This window comes from Physeter macrocephalus, chromosome 20 (genome assembly GCF_002837175.3).
Source record: "Physeter macrocephalus isolate SW-GA chromosome 20, ASM283717v5, whole genome shotgun sequence".
In the NCBI taxonomy this organism is placed as follows: Eukaryota; Metazoa; Chordata; class Mammalia; order Artiodactyla; family Physeteridae; genus Physeter; species Physeter macrocephalus.
Window position 1 is genome coordinate 3,566,662 of NC_041233.1, and position 20,679 is coordinate 3,587,340.

Genomic DNA, 20,679 nt, shown 5'->3' on the forward strand with positions numbered 1-20,679 from the left:
CACGTTCTGTCTTCTTTCTGTCTCACCTTTGATTCAAGTTTGCAGTTTACTCCTTCCTGATTATTTTTCAAATCCCTATTCCTTTATTGCATTTATTTTCTTGTGAGCAAGACCAAATGCTTTGCTGAATTAAAAATTAAAAAAAAAATCAAAATGAAAGGCAATCTTGGGTAAATCACTTGACTTTAGCCTCAGTTTACTGAGCTGTAAAATGGGAATCCCGGCACCCACCTAGTAAGGATACTGTTAGGATTCAATGAGATCTATGAGAAGTGCAGAGGACAGTGTCTGGCACGTGGCAGCCGTTAATCAGTACTAGTAACTTTTTACTTTAAATCAGGTTGGGATTCTGTAAGAAGGCTCAGTAGTACTCAGTACAGATTAAGGTCCTAAATTACCAGGAATAAATTCTCATACACTCAGATTGTTGACATATTAGAACCCCAAAGTCTACATTCACCTGACAACACTGTTCCTTGTGTGGACTCTTTTAAACATTTATTAAAAAAGCAAAATGTACGTTCATCTCAAATAGAACAGTTAAAAATGGTAAAGCAATACAAACAACTTGTTACTAGCAGCATCCAGTTGTTAGAAGGAAGGTCCTGCCCCTCTCCTCACTCTGCTTGGGCAAGCTCAGCCTTTTCTGAGCCCGCTGCTACCTACACTGCCCTCCAAAATAGTGCAGGTGAAACCAAAGTTTATAAAATTAACAATTTAAGGTTAAATAAGCTTAAATAAGGGTGTTAAATACAAGACACTTCATCAAAGCTTCTGTACAAAGATAAACAAATTTGGCATTGTACAAGTGATTCTGCTGGCTCATGGCACACGGGGGGGGCTCTCGTAAGTAAGCAGGTTGACTTTTTTTTTTTTTCAACAGAGCATCAACTATACAAAAGTGAACTAAGAGTTGAAGTAACTACTCAGTGAGCCATTTACAAGGCATATGTATCTTTTCTTTTCTTTTTTTTTTTTAATCAGAACACTGTTAATATTCAGGCACCGTTTGCTCCTGCAAATAAATAAGTCTCTAAAGGAACTGCATTTGAACTCGTGTTAGACACATCAGTGCTTTTTCTGTCCCCCTCCCGACACGGCTTTTCCAACTATTTCCCCTGCCTCTTTCTTATTGCTATGATAATGTGGCTGTAGAAATAAAAACTACTGTACATCCAAAAAAATAGAGCACCTTTAACATTAAAGTATATGTCTGATTATTTGTTCTCATGTTTATTTTACAATTCTAAAGCCCAAGCTATGGCCAATTGTTTTAATATCTCTACCAAGTCACCTGATATATAGGACATAAAACCCAACCCTCGTCCCTCAGGAGGGAAGCCCACGCAGAGCTCCGTTTCAGCAGAGCCTCGGAGGGCCGCACTGACACCAGAGTTTACATTCATCTCAACACCAGCGTTACATTCATCCTCACGAGCGTTGCTCTCCGCGGTCACATGGCGGCTCCTGTGCTGCTGGGGGCATGGTGCTAGACAGAGTGGGACAGCAAGCACAGCTACGGTGGGCTGGAAGCACAGCGAGAAACCACGTTGGCGACTGTGAAGGGACCCCGGGCTTCCCCAGGGCCCCTGGTTGGGCGGCGCTCAGGTTACGGCTTTTTGTCGATGGTGTTGAAGAACCACTCCGTGAACTTGCGCAGCTGGGCCGCGGCCGTCTGCGACTCCTCCTGCAGCCGCAGGTTGTCCTGCCTCAGGTGCTGCACCTCGGCCTGCAGCACGGCCTTGTCCTGCTTCTCCTGGGGGAAGGGGGTGGAAACAGATGGTCATGCATCTGCCAGACACGCTCTCTCCTCCCAGCTGCAGTAACGAACGCTTCTACCCTTTATTTTTTTAAACTGATTTACTTATTTATTTCTTGAGGGGACAGGGAATCTGATTGACCGCTCTGGTTTCTGCCAAAAACAGGGGGGTGGGGACGAGTAACTCAGAATATTCTTTCCTTTCATCCCACTTTGCGCCCAACAGGAAGCGAGACAGCTGTTATAAGGGAAGGTGATTAACCACAGTCTATATTATCCTCTATCTGAAAAAGGGGGCCTGGGAAAAGGTATAGCCTTGGACAGGAGGGCAGAGCTTCCCGGGTGCACCTCCTTACCGGAGAAGTCGGAATCAGCAGAGCTGCTGATCCTGGGCTTGTTTATCATGAGCTCATCTCATCTTAAAGCTTTCCTGGGACAGTGTATTTCCCTAATGACCTTCAAAGTGTGCCACTAAAAACTATGTACAAATAATCAAGATTTTTCAGGGACTTCCCTGGTGATGCAGTGATTAAGAATCCACCTGCCAACGCAGGGGACACGGGTTCGAGCCCTGGTCCGGGAAGATCCCACATGCCGCGGAGCGACTAAGCCCGTGCGCCACAACTACTGAGCCTGCGCTCTAGAGCCCGTGAGCCACAACTACTGAGCCCACGTGCCACAACTACTGAAGCCCGCACGCCTAGATCCCGTGCTCCGCAACGAAGAGTAGCCCCCGCTCGCCGCAACTAGAAAAAGCCCGCGCTCAGCAATGAAGACCCAACACAGCCGAAAATAAATAAACAAATAGGTCCGGGAAGATCCCACATGCCGCGGAGCGACTAAGCCCGTGCGCCACAACTACTGAGCCTGCGCTCTAGAGCCCGTGAGCCACAACTACTGAGCCCACGTGCCACAACTACTGAAGCCCGCTCGCCTAGATCCCGTGCTCCGCAACGAAGAGTAGCCCCCGCTCGCCGCAACTAGAAAAAGCCCGCGCTCAGCAATGAAGACCCAACACAGCCGAAAATAAATAAACAAATAGTATTAAGAAAAAAAAAAGATTTTTTGTAAGAATCAGACCTGGAGTTTCCAATAGACAGTAACGGAAAACGTACAACACAAGTTTGAGCTCCCAAACGCTGAAAGGGATGTCTTGCCCCAGAGAGAGAGTGGGGGGTCATTGTCACAGTGGTGGTGGGAGATGACTTGATTGCTAACTCCGCAGATGCACCTGCAGCCCTGTGCCCACGGCCGTGCAGGTGAGCTGGGGGCTAAGACTCTTCAGGAGACTGGCCCCCTCGGCGTGTCTGGCCCTGCCCTTGAGCTTTGCTCCTATTTTCTGTCCCTTCTCACATCTCGACCAAAGACACCGCTCCCAAGTGGAGGCTGCTGTTAGAATTCACTGCTGACTCAGTCCACTTCCCTCAATCACTACAAGAGGTTCAAGCTCCTGGCCGCCCCAGGCCCCAAGGCTCTCATTCCCAACACGGCTCAGACATCCCCAGGGACCTGCTGCAGCTCAGCTGCCCACCTCTCCTGACCCCTTGACCCTTAAACTCCACCCATGGAATGCGTCCTCTGTCACCAAAACCTGCTGAATTCTCAAGCTTTTCCCTGGATATTCCCTTTATCTTCAGCTATAAATGAGTCCTGACTCTCTCCTGGGGACGAGGGCTTGTTCTGAAGAGCACGGGGCCTGGAGGCTGCCAGGCCAACACCTCGCCCCAGCTGCCCGGTGCAGGTAACTGCTCTCCCCTAAAATCCCAGCTCCCGTGAGAAGCCTGACATGGGCTGTAAGACCTGCCACCCCTTCTCTTTGCCATGGTCGACTATATCTCCACTCCCTCCCATCATGGAAGATTCTAGAATGTGGTTCACCTTTCTTCTTTCCTCCTCCATCCCTCATGTTTATTGATGATCTTAAGACGCTGTAGATGTTCCACCTGATTCAGTCTCTTTGTGACCTCGAAGACTGCCCCCCCTCACTCCCCCTCCTGTGGCCATTTCCCGTACCTTGAAGCTATTACTGATAACTGCACATCTTCCTAAATGCTTCAAGCTCGCACTGCCTGACCACCACCTCTTGTCTTTCTAAAATAATTTCTCCAGTATCCACCCCTCCAAAAAGACCTAATCTACCAATCTTACCTTATTGTCAGCATCCACTGACACCCCCTGTGATGACATTATTCCTCCTCACCCAGCTTAGACTCTGAGTCCCTCAGTTTAATCACATCCTATACACACTGAATGGTCCTTGTCTATTGCTCCTGGTCTTAGTTTCTTGTCTGAAATCTAATATTCGTTAAGTCCAACTCTCTAACTTTTCTACGCCTACATCTGGAGACAGGGTGGGACGTTCTTAGTTCCAGCTTTGAAAGTTCTGTGTCCTGGGAAACCCTCCATGCCAGACAAGCTGGGACAGCTGGTCATCCACACTGGAGGAAAAAACCTAACTTATGCTGCAGTCTTACCAAATACATCTGGTCCAGTTATCCTCCACTCTACACCTTACCCTCCATCCTTAAAATCTCTCACCCTCCTTCCCTTTGCTCACTCTCAGCTCTGGAATAAAGAAACAACCAGAGGGGAACTTTGTCAACCTGTCTCTGTTTGGACTACAGCCATACCTTGCTTTGCAGATACCAGTGTTTTACAAATTGAAGGTTTGTGGCAACCCTGCATCGAGCAAGTCCATGGGCGCCATTTTGCCAACTGCATTTGCTCACTTCATGTTTCGGTGTCACATCTGGTAATTCTCCCAATATCCCAGACTTTTTCATTATTACTACATTTGTTATGGTGATCTGTGATCTTCAACGTGCTGTCATTGTTTTGGTACTTTTTAGCATAAAAAGTATTTTTAAATTAAGGTATGTACATTGTTTTTATAGACATAATGTTATTGCACACATAACAGACTACAGTATACCATAAGCATAATTTTTATATGCACTGAGAAACCAAAATATTCATGTGATCCAATTTATTGTGATATTCACTTTATTGCAGGGGTCTGGAACCAAACCTGCAGTATCTCTGAGGTAGGCCTGTACTCGTGTATGAATGCATGTGTGCACACATGCACACGGACACACACACACACAGACACGCACACACACTCTGCTCTGGTAACTGTGTGTGGACGGCCCCTACTCCCATCCAGGCCAGCTCCCTCCTCGTTAGGCTCAGGATATTATTTCCCTCCCAAACGGATCATCTCCACCAGCGTTCACGCCAGCTGTCACTTCTCCCTTCTTCCACCAACAAAACCCTCCCCATGGCCCCTCCCCGCCTCACCATCACCCTCCAGCTACAGCACTCCATTCCATTTCCCTGGATAGCAAAGCGGCTACTGACAGCACGGTGCTGATGATCCAACAAGAGCTCAGCAAATGTCTGTGGAATGCATGACTTCACATCTTTTGAGGACCAAGCTCGCACAGGTTGATGGGTAGAGCAGACGCTGACTCATTAGGAGGAAGCAGCTTGGGGAGGCCAGGCTTCCTGACAGCAGCTAACTCTTCTTAGGTCAGCTCGTAAATGTTGGTGCAACTGATAACTCACTGAACTGAAAAACGCTAGCCTGCTGCATTTCTGCCTCATTCTGAAGACTGGCCGTCCAGGGTTCACCCTCATTCAGTCAGATCTACAGGACCTTGTGTCCCCTACAATGAAATACAGTAGCTGTGGGCAAGAAGATGGAATCAGACCTCAGGAGTCTCCGTTTCCATTTACTGTTGGGTTTTGATTAGGGCAGTTATCTTTCTTGAGTGTCTTTTTTTTTATTCCTAACAGTTAAAAAAGGTCGACTGTGTAAGAGAAAGAGCTCTGAGCGTGGGCTTCCAATCGACTGCTTTACCTTCCGAAGGTCGGTCTGCAGCTGCCGAAGAATCAGCTCCAGCTGGTTGACTTTCCCAGTCAGTGTGGATGGAGACCGCCCTCTAGCAAGGAAGGAAAGACTTAGAGAGACTCAAGCGCACTGAAGTCAAGACACTGCAGTCAAGAGTTTTCGTTGGTAAAGTTTTCAGGTAAAAAATTCTATTGTGTGCTTAGAGCCCAACAAGGAAATAAATAAGATTATGTCAGATGTCGAAAGTGAACACATTGCTGCTTTGGTGGAAAAATCCCTCCTGGGTCGCTTTTGATTTAATTAAAGGGGATTCAGAATCTCTACAGGCATAGACATTGGTAAGAAAGCAAAAGATAGGTGATCTAAATGCAGTTGGCAGCTGAGATTAGGTAGACCAGAATGAAGTCCTGAGAACCAAATACAGACTCAATTTCCCCACATTTGCCTTTCTCTGTTAAGGAAGTACCAAGAGGCTCATCACCAAGATGAACATGCAAGTCGCTGAAAACTCGAGTTGACAGAAAAGTTGGAATCAGGCGTGGGTGACACTGAGAAAGAACATACACTCTGTGGGTGATGAGCACGCCGAGAACATGGGACAGAGACGGCTCGCTCTCGGCACACCTCAGTGGGCGCCTTGGGGCCGGGTGGAGGGCCAGGGTTGGTGGGCGGGAGCGTGCCCTCGGCAGATGGAGGACGGTCAGCGAGGTATCCCCGTCTGATGCCGCCGCAGTGATCAGGCGGCAGATGCTGACCGGGCGTCACACCCTCCCACCCGGGCCGTGAGCCGCACCGCCAAGGGCACTGACTGCACGTCCTGGCGGGACCCTCCCGCGGAGCACAGCAGTTATGCTGACAAGCTCCATCCACCCGGCGGCGCGGAAGCCGACTCAGGCCCGCTCGGTCCCTTCTCTGGGTCCTGAAGGACTGGGGAAGGCAGGGGAAAATGGTTTCCTGGCTGGCCGGGGCTGAGTTGAATCCCTGTCAACCACTGGGGCCTGGGACCCGGGAGGGAGGTGGTCCACAGGAGTCACATACCCAGTGGCGTCCATGAAATCTTTGCCACTGCCAGGATCGACACATAAAGGCAGCTCCTGGGCCCCTTCCAGGTCCTGCTCGGGGTGCATATCTGTCAGGGTACAGAAGGACGCCACTCTCCGGTCTGGGGATGGGAGACACACACAGAAAGAAGCATTAGTAATAGCCGCAAGGCACCATTTCTTTGTGGAAATGAATAGTTGCTGAATAAAATCTTCCCCTCCCCCCAGTCAGTTACTGCCCTGTTTGAAACAAAACAGAAGAACAAACTCAGGCAAGCGGCTGACAATCAAAAAGCATTCCGACTGGCCGTCCTTCTGGGCTGCACGGCACACTCACATCACAGCCGTGGGAACAAGGAGCAGACACTGGCTTTGCTAGAGCCAATCCTTCTTCTGTCCACATCCCAAGAAATGCCAAAGCTGCTGGCTGGGTGTGAAAGAATGGCGTTGGGGAATGACATGACTGATTCCCAGAGCCAAGGAGAGGGACCTCTCCTCAAGCTCTCCCCGAACCTGGAGAGCATCCTTGAGACACAATGGCCCGGACACGTCACCCTGTGCGTCCCCGACCCTCCGTGCTTCCATAACCATGCAGACGTGCAGACAATGAAACAGAAAGAAAAGGTCACGGAGGATGGAGACCCCACGAACAACCCCAGACAATCACCTAGATAGGACGTGTGGTGACAGAGTAGCCCAAGTTCTTCATCTGAGTCAAGACCTGAAATAAGATTTAGAATTTTCTTTTGAACAGTGATATCTCTCCTCACTTGAGAGCCTCTGGGGGCTCACATCAGGCTCAGGTGATGGGGTCCTATGAAATACAGCTGTGTGTGTGTGTGTGAGGGGCACGTGTGTATACGTGTGTGCCAGTGTGCACATCTGCATGTGTGTAAGTGTGTGTACATGTCTGCCTGTGTGCATGTGTTGTACTATGCCAGGAACTGCCCCGAGAGACAGTATTATGCATTGCCAAAGAGTGTGGAGAGATTGCACGTTTCACGTGTCATGGTCCTGGCCGGACGCACGGCTGTCGTGACACAACAATGGTAAGTGGCGTGCCAATCCAGCTGCAGGAAGGCGTGACCATTTTGGGTTTGCTTAAATGACCAGCTCCCTGAAGAAGATAGTGGTAGTGAGAGAGTTTAGCTGCATATCCTCACAAAAACCCTTAGAGGAAGATCTGTAATGTATACAGCAGTGACACAGCAATGGTCCGCGCGACCACCCCTCCTCAGCACGGGGCCATTTTTGTTCCTGGCACCAGTGACTTCACATCCAATGTCTCAAGAGCTAGGCAGGAAAGGGAATGCGATATTCTTCGCAACGGGAACCAGACTGGCCCAGCTCTGGGCGCTGAACTCTGACACAAGAGCGCTGGCCCAGAAATGCTGAATGACATGCAGAGAAATCCTGCTTTCAAGCAAAAGGTACAGGGGAGAACCAGGGACACATCTAATCATCCACCCCCCACGCCCCCCGGCACCCGAGGGCATCCACACTTGGGATCCGGGGGATACGGCAGGTGCATTAGTGCTGCAGCGGCTTTTTCACGTGATTTGATTAATGGCTGAGAAATCGCACTGGGGTCCGTGTCAGGGGTGCTCTGTTCTTAATTTATCCCCCTCTGTCTCCCGCTGGCTGCTGGACGCCTCTCCTAATGAAGCTACCTGCTCGTCTGGATTCTGGAGGGTCACGCACATCCCGTTAATCAGAGAGGATGGCGGAGGGGCTGGGGGCCCTGGAAGGAACTGGGTCTCAGGGATGGGGGCACCCACAGAGTCCGGGCCCTCCCAGAGCTGTGCTGAGTACCCCGCCCGATCGATCGTACAGCAGGCCCCCCAGCCGTGTGTCCCTTTCCTCCGTCGTGACACCTCAACACCCATGACAGGTACGCAGGTGTCCTCAATCGACATTCCCGTAAAGCTTTAAGGGGCCCTTCTCCACGCTTCGCACCTTCTACAGGATGAGAGACCTTCTGTAACTATACATTCCTGAGAGACAACGAAGCTCCCAACTTGGTACAGACTAGTAGGGGTTTTGCATCTGATGAAATAATTTGTCATTTAATTGAGATGAACAGCATAACTTGGGCACTGCCTACTTTTACACCTGATGGGAAGTGACCAGCAGAGGTGGGCAGGAAGGACAGGGCACACAGGCCGGGGGTGAGGGGCCCTGGAGGGGTAGAAGGTCTGGCCTACCGGAGTGTCCAAGATAACGCTCTGTTCTGTGACGGCCCCAAAGCAGGGAATGCTTCCCAGTTAAAAAGAAATCAACAGCAGAGCCATTTTTTTATTCCACAGTGAATTTAACTACGGACCAAAAGGAGTGAAAAAGAAAAGCACTTATGCTTCTCACTTTTTAAAAGAGTCTCATTGACTCATCCACATTTTATGCAACCCGGTAATAATTTGGTTAGTTTGTATCTTTCTTAATATACTTGGTTCTGATGGTCAAGTCTAAATATCTCAATGAAAATGTCTTAGCTTGCTTCATCTATTTTTACCTTAATTGATAAAGTACCCACATATTTGAAGAAACAGAACTTGCTACTGGCAGCCATTCAAACATTCTTTGGGGAGAAACAAGGTCCTACCGGTCAGCAGGCAAGAAGCCAGAAATAGTTTTGCCAACAATGTAATTTCACAAAGAGGATTTCACTTTGAATCTGAAAAGCTTGGGAGGTTGAAATGCAACCAGAATGCTACTTGATTAAGTACAGACACTAAACTCCTTTGTAAAATAGCTAATCTTAGTGACAGTTTCCAGTGGGAGCTCTATTCCTCCACAGCTTATTTCTGTAAAGATAAATATTCAGTAACCAAAGTAATTACTGACATTGAACCAAAAGGCACAGACAAAACTGTAAGAAAAGGGAGGCTCGGAGTATGAACTTCATATAAATGGTAAGCACAGCAAAGATCCAATCACCCACACTGTTCGGTTTTTTCCGTTCTGTTCTTTCCTGTGCAAGCAAATCTGGCTAAGAGGGGACATGAGGGCATGGCTTACACAGGAAACAATCCTTCCCTTGAAATAATCTTCAAAAGACCTGATTTCAATGTCGGTTTCTTTTTTAAAATTTATTTTATTGATTAGTATAGCTGATTTACAATGTTGTGTACCAAAGTGATTCAGTTTTATATATATATATACATATATTCTTTTCCATTATGGTTGACTGCAGGATGTTGAATATAGTTCCCTGTGCTACACAGCAGGACCTTGTTGTTTACTGTCAGTTTCTTATTTTAGTGCATTTAACACTAAACAAGAGGATGAACAGTCAGCAGACTATTCCGTATCAATCTAGAGCAGGCATGGCACAACACTGGCCTGCAAATAATCCCTTTGACTCCAGGCAAGCTGTGTGGAGGACTGTCAGAGACCCGTAAGTCCAGGCCTGAATCGGGAGGGACGGGTGCTCTGATCAACAAGCCATGTCTGCCCAGGGTATGGAACAGGAGAACGTATGCCAGATGTATGCCATACAGGACACGCAGGTGTGAGGCTAAATTAAACTAAACCCATTTCCACAAACGAGGCTGTTCTCATATGTCTTTGCTACAACTACAAATTACAGAAAAGCTCTCTAGCTACAGGCAGAAAATCACAGGTTCTGTTTCTGACAACTGTGCTTATCAAATTGTAGCTTATTTAACTGACTGCCAGGAAAAAAAAATTTTTTAAACACAAAGTACCTTGGCTTAGCCTTTTGCAGCCTATTGATGAATGTTGCAAGGTAATGGTCTAGAAGCTGAGTAATGAACAAAGAAAGGCTCTGGATTTATTCTTTAAGATACAACTATTGTTGTTTGGTCCGAAACAATTTTCTTACTTTTGAGAGAATTTAAGTCAATTTACTATAGTAAATTAACTGTGCATTTTTCATCTAAGTGGCTGTCATTTTTCTTTCCTCTTCTGTTTTTTAAACCTTAGGAGTCTTACCGTATGTCCCATTTTGTTTATGCTTATATCCACGCAGTGATTAAATAACAGTGACTAACAACTTTATCAAACTTAAGCTGAAGCTTCAGAACCGAAAAAGTTCTCATCATAAACATGTGTGCTTATTGCACTGTTTAAGAAACCAAGGGCATAGAGAACCTAATAAAAGTGTAAACTTCCATTTTTTCAGAAAATACACTTATGTGGAATACTTCATTCCCATGGCAGTGCCTGACAAATGAGTTAATTCTGCACATGTCACGAGCACACACATCCACTTGCCACAGTTACCACCAGCGGGAAAGAGCTGAAATCCCGAGGGGTGGAAAGGCCTGTGGGGACACATGCGGGACACTGACACGCAGAGAATCTCCAATCACCAGTTTATAATGTTGCCTTTGACACCTGTTTCCACTTAAGACAACATCATCCACTCAACAAATGCCGGAGAACACACCAACTGGCAACCTCTGATATTTTCATAAGAGAACTACTTTAAATCCTAGAACTTTTAAGGAGACTCCACTTCCCTTCCCAGGCTTCACTGTCCCACCCACAGCTAGCTTTGCTAGTTGGGTTTGTTCACTTGACCATATTGGGGGGATGGGACCTCTCTCTTTTATTCGGTCCCTCTATACTTCACATTATTTTATGTCATAAGGGAAGTGACAAATGATGGTCTCAGTGCATAACATTGATGACAGGTGTTGTGTAGGAGTTCTGATGGGCCGAAGGTCACATCTCACCCTTCCCCCCTAAACATAACAACTGCCCACGTGACAGCAAGCCAGAACTGGGACTCCGCCAGTTTTCAAACCTGTCACAGGAGAGGGGAGTGAGGGGTGTGGACTGTGTTGAGAAACACACTTGGCACTTGACTCACCTTCTCTCTCCCAAGCTTATGAAGGAGTTCTCAATTTTTAGACACTGGTTTTTGGAGTAGAGCTGCATTACCTATCTATTCACTTATTAATTAATTTTTAACAATGCTGCATAGCATTTCTCTGTTGGAAGCTTTTCCATTCTTTTAAATAATTGCCAGCAAGCAAATTCTCAGGAATGAGATTTCTGGTCAAAGGGTGGGTACATTTTCTGCTTCTAGTTATGTATTGTCATATTGCTTGAACGCAAAGATGGATCATTTTATAATCTTTATAATGATACCAGCTGTGAGCATTCTTCATAGCTTTCCAGAGCTGCTGCATCGTTTTTCATACTCAAAAGATGTGAGCTGGTACCTCATTACTGTTTACATTTACATGTGGGGGTGAACACTTTTCAAGTCCTTATCTATTGTGTGATCCTTCTTTTGGACTGTGCGACACATGACTTGACCGTTTGCTTATCAGGCATTTGGCATTTTTGGGGGGTCATGTTCTTTCATTCACTGGAGATACCCCGGTTTTATCCATCACATTTATTACAAATCTTTCCCATGCTCCCCTACTTCCCCTTTTATTTTAATGTTCTCATCCAGGTTCATAAAAGATCTAAATATTTAAATACTTTTATCTGGTCATATGACACTCTGTATGTTCTCTCATTACTCCATAATTATGGTATGGGCATGCTTCCAAAACATTAATCTTTCTGTCTTTACTTTTTCTAGAATTGACTTTTCTAATTTCTAAATCCAAATGGAGTACATAAATTCCACTCCCATTTAACTCTTAAATATACGCAGATTTCAGCCTAGGCTCTTTTTTTCTCCCTTCAAAAGGACTCATTTCTATCTTTTGAATCATTACTATGCTGCTTTATTGCTATTGATTTATAATAAACTTTTTGTTGACCATTGTTCATCTGTTTTCCAAATGGATGCAAATATCCTTTCGATATTTGAACTGAAATGGTACAAAGTCTGTGAATTAACTCAGGAAGGGCTCTCCTCTTTCTCATGTGCTTTCTATCCATTCCTATCCTTTCATATATTATGACTTTTCAGGTATCAAAAGTGTCCAGTGCTTTTCTCTTCTTATAATTCTAATGATGGCTAACTCCCAAGGAATTTATAATTTGATCATGCTGATGTACTTAAGGTGTTCTTTATGACTGCTAAGTGGAAGGCTGTCTGCAAAGATGGCTGTGTGCACATGCCACCCCTCATACCAGAAGAAAGAGCCTACTTCCATCCTGGGATTTGGGCTGGCCTTGGGACTTTCTCTGCCCAATAGAACGTGGTGAATACAATGTTCTGGGTCTTGAAACACTGTATATCTTCTGCTTATGGTCTCCTGATTCCTTAAGCCACATGTGAAGAAGTATAATTACCCGCTGGAGACAAGGGTCCAGCTAGACCCCAGCTGTTCTAGGTACAGACACATGAGTGGAGTCACCTTAAGGCTCCAGACCCAGTTGAGCTCCAGCTGAATACACCCACATGTGTGACCTCAGCTGGAACCACAGGAAGCAGAGCAATCACTCAGCTGAGCCTAGCCAACCCATGGAATCATCAGACATAACAAACCACTGCTGTCTTCAGCCATAAATTTTGGGGTGGTTTGTTATACAGAAATAGATAACTGAAAAAATTAACAATGTTTTGAAGTGAGGCTTATAAAAATATGAAATATATTTTAAAATATCTTACCTACTCTATTTTATAATCTCTAATAATTTCTTTTTGATTTTTAAAATATTTCCTAGATATAGAATCATATCTATAAATACTTCTTTACTTCCAAAATTTATTCCCTTTTTCTTTTCATTGCTTGTTTAAATGTCCAGGATTCCAATATGAAATCAGAGGACACGGTCTCAAAGGATACCCTCGTTTAGTTTCTGTACTTAAGGGATCTACTTAAAACATTAAAAACATTTTTTTCCATTAAGTATTATGTAACTATTTGGTATAGTCTTATGTAACTATATTCAATATCTTGTAATAATCTATAAGGGAAAGGAATCTGAAAAAGAATCTATCATCCATCTATCTATCTATCTCTATACACACGTAACTGAATCACTTTGCTGTATACCTAAAACTAACAAAACATTGTAAATCAACTATCAATTATACTTCAATTTTTAAAAAAGTATTATGCAACTATTTGGAATAAAGTAGATATTCTTTGTTAGGCTTTGAAGGTATCTCTCAAATCTTAATTTTTATTAGAAATAGGCCCTAATTCTATTATATATATACCCTTTTAGGGAAATCGATATGACAACTTTTAATGACTACATCTACTATAACTTATTCTAATTAAGTGATATCACTTATATGTGGTATCTCAATCAAATAGGCAGATACATTCTATTTTTTTAAAGCCTTTTTTCAAATGTGCTAACTACTCATGTCAAAGTATGGGCACAGCCTTCTTCCAGAGGGGCCTGAGCTCAATAAGGCATCTTTTTTTTTTTTTTTTTTTGTGGTACGCAGGCCTCTTACTGTTGTGGCCTCTCCCGTTGTGGAGCACAGGCTCCAGACGCGCAGGCTCAGCGGCCATGGCTCACGGGCCCAGCCGCTCCGCGGCATGTGGGATCTTCCCGGACTGGGGCACGAACCTGTGTCCCCTGCATCGGAAGGCGGACTCTCAACCACTGCGCCACCAGGGAAGCCCTCAATAAGGCATCTTGAACTGCCTTTATTAGTCTGTAATGATTTAACAGGCACATTGGGATTTTCTGGACTATCTTTTCTTCATGTTGAGTCTAGCTCAGAAATGGCTTTGAGAATTGGTACAAAAAGATCATGTCACAGGCAGGGCAACTGGGTCATCGAGGTGAACACCTTTCTCTTTAAAGTGCTAAGGGGATGCCTATGTTCACAGCAGCACTATTTACAATAGCCAAGTTGGAAGCAACCTAAATGTCCACCGACAGACGAATGGATACAGAAGACGTGGTACATATATACAATGGAATATTACTCAGCCATAAAAAGAAATAAATTGAGTTATTTGCAGTGAGGTGGATGAACCTAGAGTCTATCATACGGAGTGAAGTAAGTCAGAAAGAGAAAAACAAATACCGTAAGCTAACGCATATATATGGAATCTAAAAAAAAAAAAATGGTTGGATGCAACAAGAGATTATCATACTCAGTGGAGTAAGTCAGATGGAGAAGGACAAATAGTGTATCATATCACTTATATGTTGAATCTAAAATAGGACACGAACATATCTACGGAACAGAAACAGACAGAGAGAACAGACTTGTGGTTGTCGGTGGGGGGGAGGAGGAATGGATTAGGAGTTTGGGATTAGCAGATGCAAACTATTATATATAGAATGGATAAACAACAAGGTCCTACTGTACAGCATAGAGAACTATATTCAATATCCTGTGATAAACCATAATGGAGAAGAATATGGAAAAACATGTGTATATATGTATAACTGAATCACTTTGCTGTACAGCAGAAATTAACACAACATTCTAAATCAACTATACTTCAATAAAATAAATTTTTTTAAAAAGTGCTAAGGGGACGGATCACGCCTGGTCACCACCATACCAACCTGCGTCACCGATACCAAAGAATCTGATTAGCCAAAGGTCTGGAGTTGCAAATTCTTGAATTTTCCTGAGCTGACTAATGTCTCAAGGTGGCATGCTACCCTACGGAGTAGCACCGCAAACAACTGAAATTTTTAAACACGACCTCAACTCTTTCCATATTTTCTATAAAATGTTGATTGGAAAGTTCAGAAGGGTCAGGTAACCAAAGTCCTCTCCCCCTGCAAATAGAATCCCACATTCTTTCGGCTGAACTTAGGTACCCCTGCCCCTGAGGCACTGGCTACCTGGGATGTCTGTGCTTTTTCCTCCTTTGTCTGACGATGCCAACTCCCAGCTAGCCTCTAACTCCAGCTCAGAAAAACCCTGAAGAATGGAACTGCAGAGCTGGAGGGTAGGGCTGGGAGAAGCCTTCCAGGTTCTCTGGAAAGGAATTCATTTCATAGACAAGCAGGCAGAAGCCCAACACAAGCATGTACCTTAGAGGACTGGCGTCCAACATTTAGCGTTGGCACAAGGCGTGTAGCTAAGTGACTTGTGCAAAGGCCAGCAGCCCAGCCATAGGGCTGCGATCACAACCACAGCCCCCCTAGATGGACAATTCAGTCACTGCTATCCGCACCATTTTGCTTTCTCGCCCTCCCACCTGCAGCCCAGCTCCCTGAAAAAATCCATTTCATAGCAGCGATTTTATTCAGAAGAGGTGGAAGGGAGCCAAACAAAGACACCAATGAGGGTGGAGACAAAGTGATATGTGTTGTTTTAAATCAGAAAAATGAACACAAAATGCAGAAGGACCTCAGAGGTTAAAAATTACGCTGTGAGCTGAGACAGCTTGAGGGTGCACAGGGTCCTGTGCATTTTTGGACCTACTGGCTCCTTTGTACGAGCTCTCCTCATTCGGTTATCTTGCCCTGTGCTTGATCAATAAAGCTAAGATAAATTGAAGGAGCAGGCTTCCCTTGAGAAACTTATCATCTAATAGGAAGAGACAGAGAGGTGAATAATGCGGAATTCAGTGTGGTAAGCACTACGCTAATATTTATGCAGTGGGGGAACGGAGAAGACAGAATAGAAGTTCTTACAGTCTCCTCGGGCAGTAAGACAAGAGTGGGCACGGAACGGGCGAGAGAAAATGCTCCTCCCTCTTGCCTGGGCTGCTCTGGACAGAGGTGAGACCGTGTTCGTGCCCTCTGGGGCTCGGTCATGTCGGGCCAGTGTTCGGAGGGCTGTTATAATGCACTCTAACCATCTTCTGGTTGAGACAAATGAAGGCTGCATTGCCAAGCAGACGGGGGCATTCTCAAGTTTCCACACGGGACTAGTACTGTAAAGCAGCAAACCCCAAACAGTTGTACTCTGTCTAATAAGGGGGCAGGAACAGCCCATGCCTTTTGCAGGAGTTTCTTCCCAACAGTTTCCCCGCCCCCCCATCTACCAGAGCTAAACGTCCCTGTACTGAATTAACCTGTACTGAATTAACGTGTCCCTGAATTAGCTTGAGAGTAGCTTTCCACTCAGCCCTACCCCAGACTCCCCCCACAAATGGTGCTTAGGACCAGAGGCACTGATCCCAGCTGATGAGAGAAACTGCCTAGCAGGGCAGCTGACCTCCACGCTCTGCAGCAGCCTGACTGCAAAGTGCACCTGCCCCTCCTGGGAAAGGAATCTGAGTCCCTTTCCTGAAGCCTGCACATCACAGGTGATGGGAACCGATGACCAGAGCAGGTGAGTCAAAGGAGAGGGAGAGAAAAGGGCCACTCGGGTGGTCACGGCCATCCCTGGGGGGGCGGCAGTGAAGACGCAGACACACAGGGGAGTCTCAGGTCACCCAGGTGCAGAGGCTGTGGTCATGGAGAGGATGTAGCAGCAAATGGCAGAAAGTCTGAATCTGGGTCGCCGGGGTCCCTGGACCTACGCGTAAGGTCGAGAGGGTACCTGGGAGGCAGGCATCTCCCTTGTCCGTGGCCCCCTTTACCTGCAGGCTGGAGAAAAGGTGCAGCTTCCCCTCCTAAATTCACAGAAACTTTCTCCAGAGATGGTGGACGGCAGTTTGACAGCCAGAGGGCCCCAGAGATCAGCCAGCCCAGCACCATCCTGACCACATGGTTAGAGGAGGAAGCCGGGGCCCGTGCAGGGTGACCCGCTGGGTCACGGAGGCCACACCAGAGTCTGCAGGGACCCCAAGCCACCAGACGCCCAGGCCTGTGCTTGTCCGCGCGGCTTGGACCTCTGAAGGGCCTTCTCCGCCCGTCTCACCTCATCACGCTGGGAGGAAAGGCAGAGTCTGTGTCCTAGATCCATTCCAGGTAAGAAAACACAGGTGTCAGAGGACAAGTGACGCCTGCCAGGTCACAGCTGGCGCCTGACCTGGAAGCAGGTTTGAGGCCCTTTGCCCAGTGCTATTTCCCTGCGTGCCTGGGTCTCCCTAAGGAAAGGCCCTCAGTCTCAGCCCAAGCCATCCCCCGGTTTTCCTCTTGGAAGATGCTCAGAGCATCCAGACGTTAACCCGGACGGGCCCTGTGTTGCTGCCCCGGCCCCAGAGGCTGCGAGTCTTTACCTTCAAACGCCCGGGCAGCATCCACGAGGTGGGACCAATCTAACCCCGTGGCCGTGTCCGGGAGGGGCATCAGGCCAGGATCTGCGCACTTGGACTTATCTGATAAGGACCCATCGGAGAACCAGAACTCATCTAGACAGAAACAAAACCAGAGTGTCAGTCAGATCACAGCACGGCTACCGGCCGGGCCCTCAGAGGGGCCCAGGGAGCTTTTTGTAAAAGATCTCCTGTCCCAGTAAAGAAACAGACATCCCACCGCAGTCACCCAAGAGACACAGCGCTCGAGAGGAGGGGCTTTGTGAAGGAGCCGCGACCTCCAGGCTCACTGAGAGGTCGCCAGCAGGCAGGGGCCGGGTGCAAGATCAGGACTGAGCCTTCACACGAATCAGAAAAGCAGAGGGGAGTGTCTCCCAGGTGGGCTTCTCCCGAGGACACCACCCCAGTCTGACCACCCTCAGGGTCACTTCCTGTTTCCCTTGGGGTGACTTCCCCCTGTGTGAAGAGTGTTGAAGCCTCTGCTGTAGAAACGGTTCGGTGCAATCTCTTTTGTGCATTTCGCTATGTACAAAAATGGTGGTTGGATTACTCTTTTGACTTCATGAGGCAGCGTGATCATTGGCTAAACCAAAACCCTCTCCCTAACTGGCACCGAATGTTTGCTAGTCTTCCTTTCTCTGTGCAAACAGACCTTTTACATTTCTTCTCTTTAAACTCTCATCACACGACTTGAAGCGTTTATGTCACTAGCCATAGTGGTTGTTAGGAACTCATTATGCATCTGCGGACAAATTTCCCAAAGGCTGGACCTTCTCTAAGGTGCCTCTCCTGGCCCTGCCTAGAATGTGGTACGCAGCTGCTCTCAGACACATCTGACTAATTAGACCAATCAAAATAATGACCACCTGGCCGTCTGAGCCCGCAATTAAGGAAGGGACGTAATTAACCAAGTGCACCTGTAATTTTAGCGCCCACATCCTTTGGGGAAACCGTGAAATGCTCGCACCTGGACCAGGACAGAGGGTGCCTGTGATCTGGCCTTGAAGGACCCTAATGCTCTGTTTCCCAGCACCTTCCACATGCAGCTCTTAGGCTACCTCTAACAGCTGCAGCTAACGATGAAGCCACTGTTTTTAACATTAACCCACTTAAATGTGGAACCATCGCCCCCTCCATCTTGAAGCGAAACCAGTAAGGGGTATTTTATCAACACCGTTCCCGCCACCCTCCCTTCTCCACGTGCTCCAGCGTGTTCTATGTGTGATGTTCTCTGTCCTTGTCTGCTTCTCTCCTGACGGACCCCTGTGAACCCAGGGAGGCACCGAAGGGCAGAGGCTGCGCTGACCCCGCCCAGGTCCCGTCTTCGCCCAGAATTTAAGGTTCAACCCCCCCACCCCCCCCCAGAGAGAAAGGTCAGGAAGCCCAGGGACCCTCAATCACTTCCCCTGTCTCTCAAACACATCAGCTGCTTTGCTTAAAGCAGGTTTTCTGCACCAAGTGAAAAGAAACTATTTGACTAGGTGGGAATTACTTTTGCCACTGATTTCCCTGCGGCTGAGTTGGTCAGGAATAGGGGTGTGCATGTCGCAGCTCTGGGAAGGGGGCCACGGGCCGGCTGGAAGCCGGTGTGCATGGGACACGCCCCTCACCCGCTGCCTCTCCTTCCCTCACTGGAGAGGAAAACATCAGGGAGTGAAAAATTATTCAGCTGAATGAACATTTTTACCGAAAGTACAGTCTCTTGGTCATGTATTGCTAAGAAATGTCAACCTGAGGATTTTCTTTGCCTTTATAAAGAAATAATCCTTCACCTGAGCTTCTGGCATCGTACAGCCTAAAATCAAACCCAGTACACATTCTGTGTGCTGTCTGCTTTCTCCCCAGCACCAGCAGACAGCGCCCTGACTGGCTCTAACAGGAGTCAGGGCAGACAGCAGAATAACAGAGGCCAAGAGGGGAAGAGGCAGTGAGAGAGGAGGGCTGGGCTACAGTCCCTTGTCCCCTTCCTCTTCCTGTCCCTCCTGCGTTCGTGAGCTCAAAGAGCATCTTCCCCAAACACCCAACGGGGGACTGACAAAGGAGCCCTGACCAGCCTGGGTTAAAGATCGGAGCTCTCACTCTGTGTGGCACCGATCTGAAGTTTGGTGGCCAGGAAGCTCCTGCCCAGAGTGAGTGTGTGTGGAGTGAGAGGGCCTAGCGACCCACAGAGCAGGGGCGTGTCACCGTCAGAGGCAAACCCAGGGCATCCTTCTAACCTCCTCCAACTTCTATGGAGAACCAGGAAGCAAAAGGAGGGATATTTCTTCTTTCCTGTAAACAGTCACTCCTCTCCCCCAGTTGTCAATGGGACTTTCGTGTTTATTTGACACTACAGAACCGACAAAGATGCTTAGTAAATTGGAGCAGATTCCCTCCCTCAAGAGCTTATTTGGAGTACTATCCACTCAACCATCTATGGTGTGTTTGTTAAATGCCTACTGTATGCCGAAGGATGAGGCAGAGCAGTGGGTAAGACAGACAAGGCCCACCCTCTCACAGAGCTTACACGACAAGTGACACCGAGAGAGGGAAGAAACAAATGAACAAGATCCTACGAGCAGCGGCATGTTGGAGGGAGGCCTGTCCAGGGAGGTGACAGTCACCAAGACACAGCCCAGCAGCAGCTGCCTGGGGAAGAGCAGCTCTGAGAGCAGAGCTCCGAGAAAGCACGGACTGAAGTCCAAATGCATTGTCGTTCAGTAAGCAGGACGATACCAGTGTCAAGGAGTGTCACCTGAAATGAAGTAGGAGCCCCCTAAGTTCCTCTCTGTATTCTTTTTTTTTTTTTTTTTTGGCCGTACCACACAGCTTGTGGGATCTTAGTTCCCTGACCAGGGATGGAACCTGGGCCCCAGCAGTGAAAGCCTGAAATCCTAACCACTGGACCGCCAGGGAATTCCCCTAAGTTCCTCTCTGAATGATCAAAATGAAAAGCACTGTACACACTGCTATATTTAAAATAAATAATCAACAAGGACCTACTGTAAAAAAAAAAAAATTAAAAATTAAATTGTTTAA

General features: G+C 47.1%; 1 protein-coding gene across 5 annotated transcripts in view; it reads right to left on the reverse strand.

The window, feature by feature from the left end:
* Positions 1–486: 486 nt before the first annotated feature.
* The window catches only part of SIPA1L2 (signal induced proliferation associated 1 like 2), a 221,931-nt gene continuing 201,738 nt past the window's right edge, over positions 487–20,679 (reverse strand). For 2 of the 5 annotated variants that reach the window (XM_055080853.1, XM_055080852.1), the window contains exons 19-22: positions 17,626–17,757; positions 6,651–6,774; positions 5,622–5,703; positions 487–1,756 (exon numbers count right to left, since the gene is read on the reverse strand). In XM_055080853.1, the coding sequence (XP_054936828.1) occupies positions 1,610–1,756; positions 5,622–5,703; positions 6,651–6,774; positions 17,626–17,757 (485 nt within the window). In that variant the 3' untranslated portion in view covers positions 487–1,609. Of the gene's footprint in view, positions 1,757–5,621; positions 5,704–6,650; positions 6,775–7,319; positions 7,374–17,625; positions 17,758–20,679 lie in introns of all 5 variants that reach the window. The other 3 variants (XM_055080851.1, XM_055080854.1, XM_055080855.1) reach the window with 3 other exon arrangements.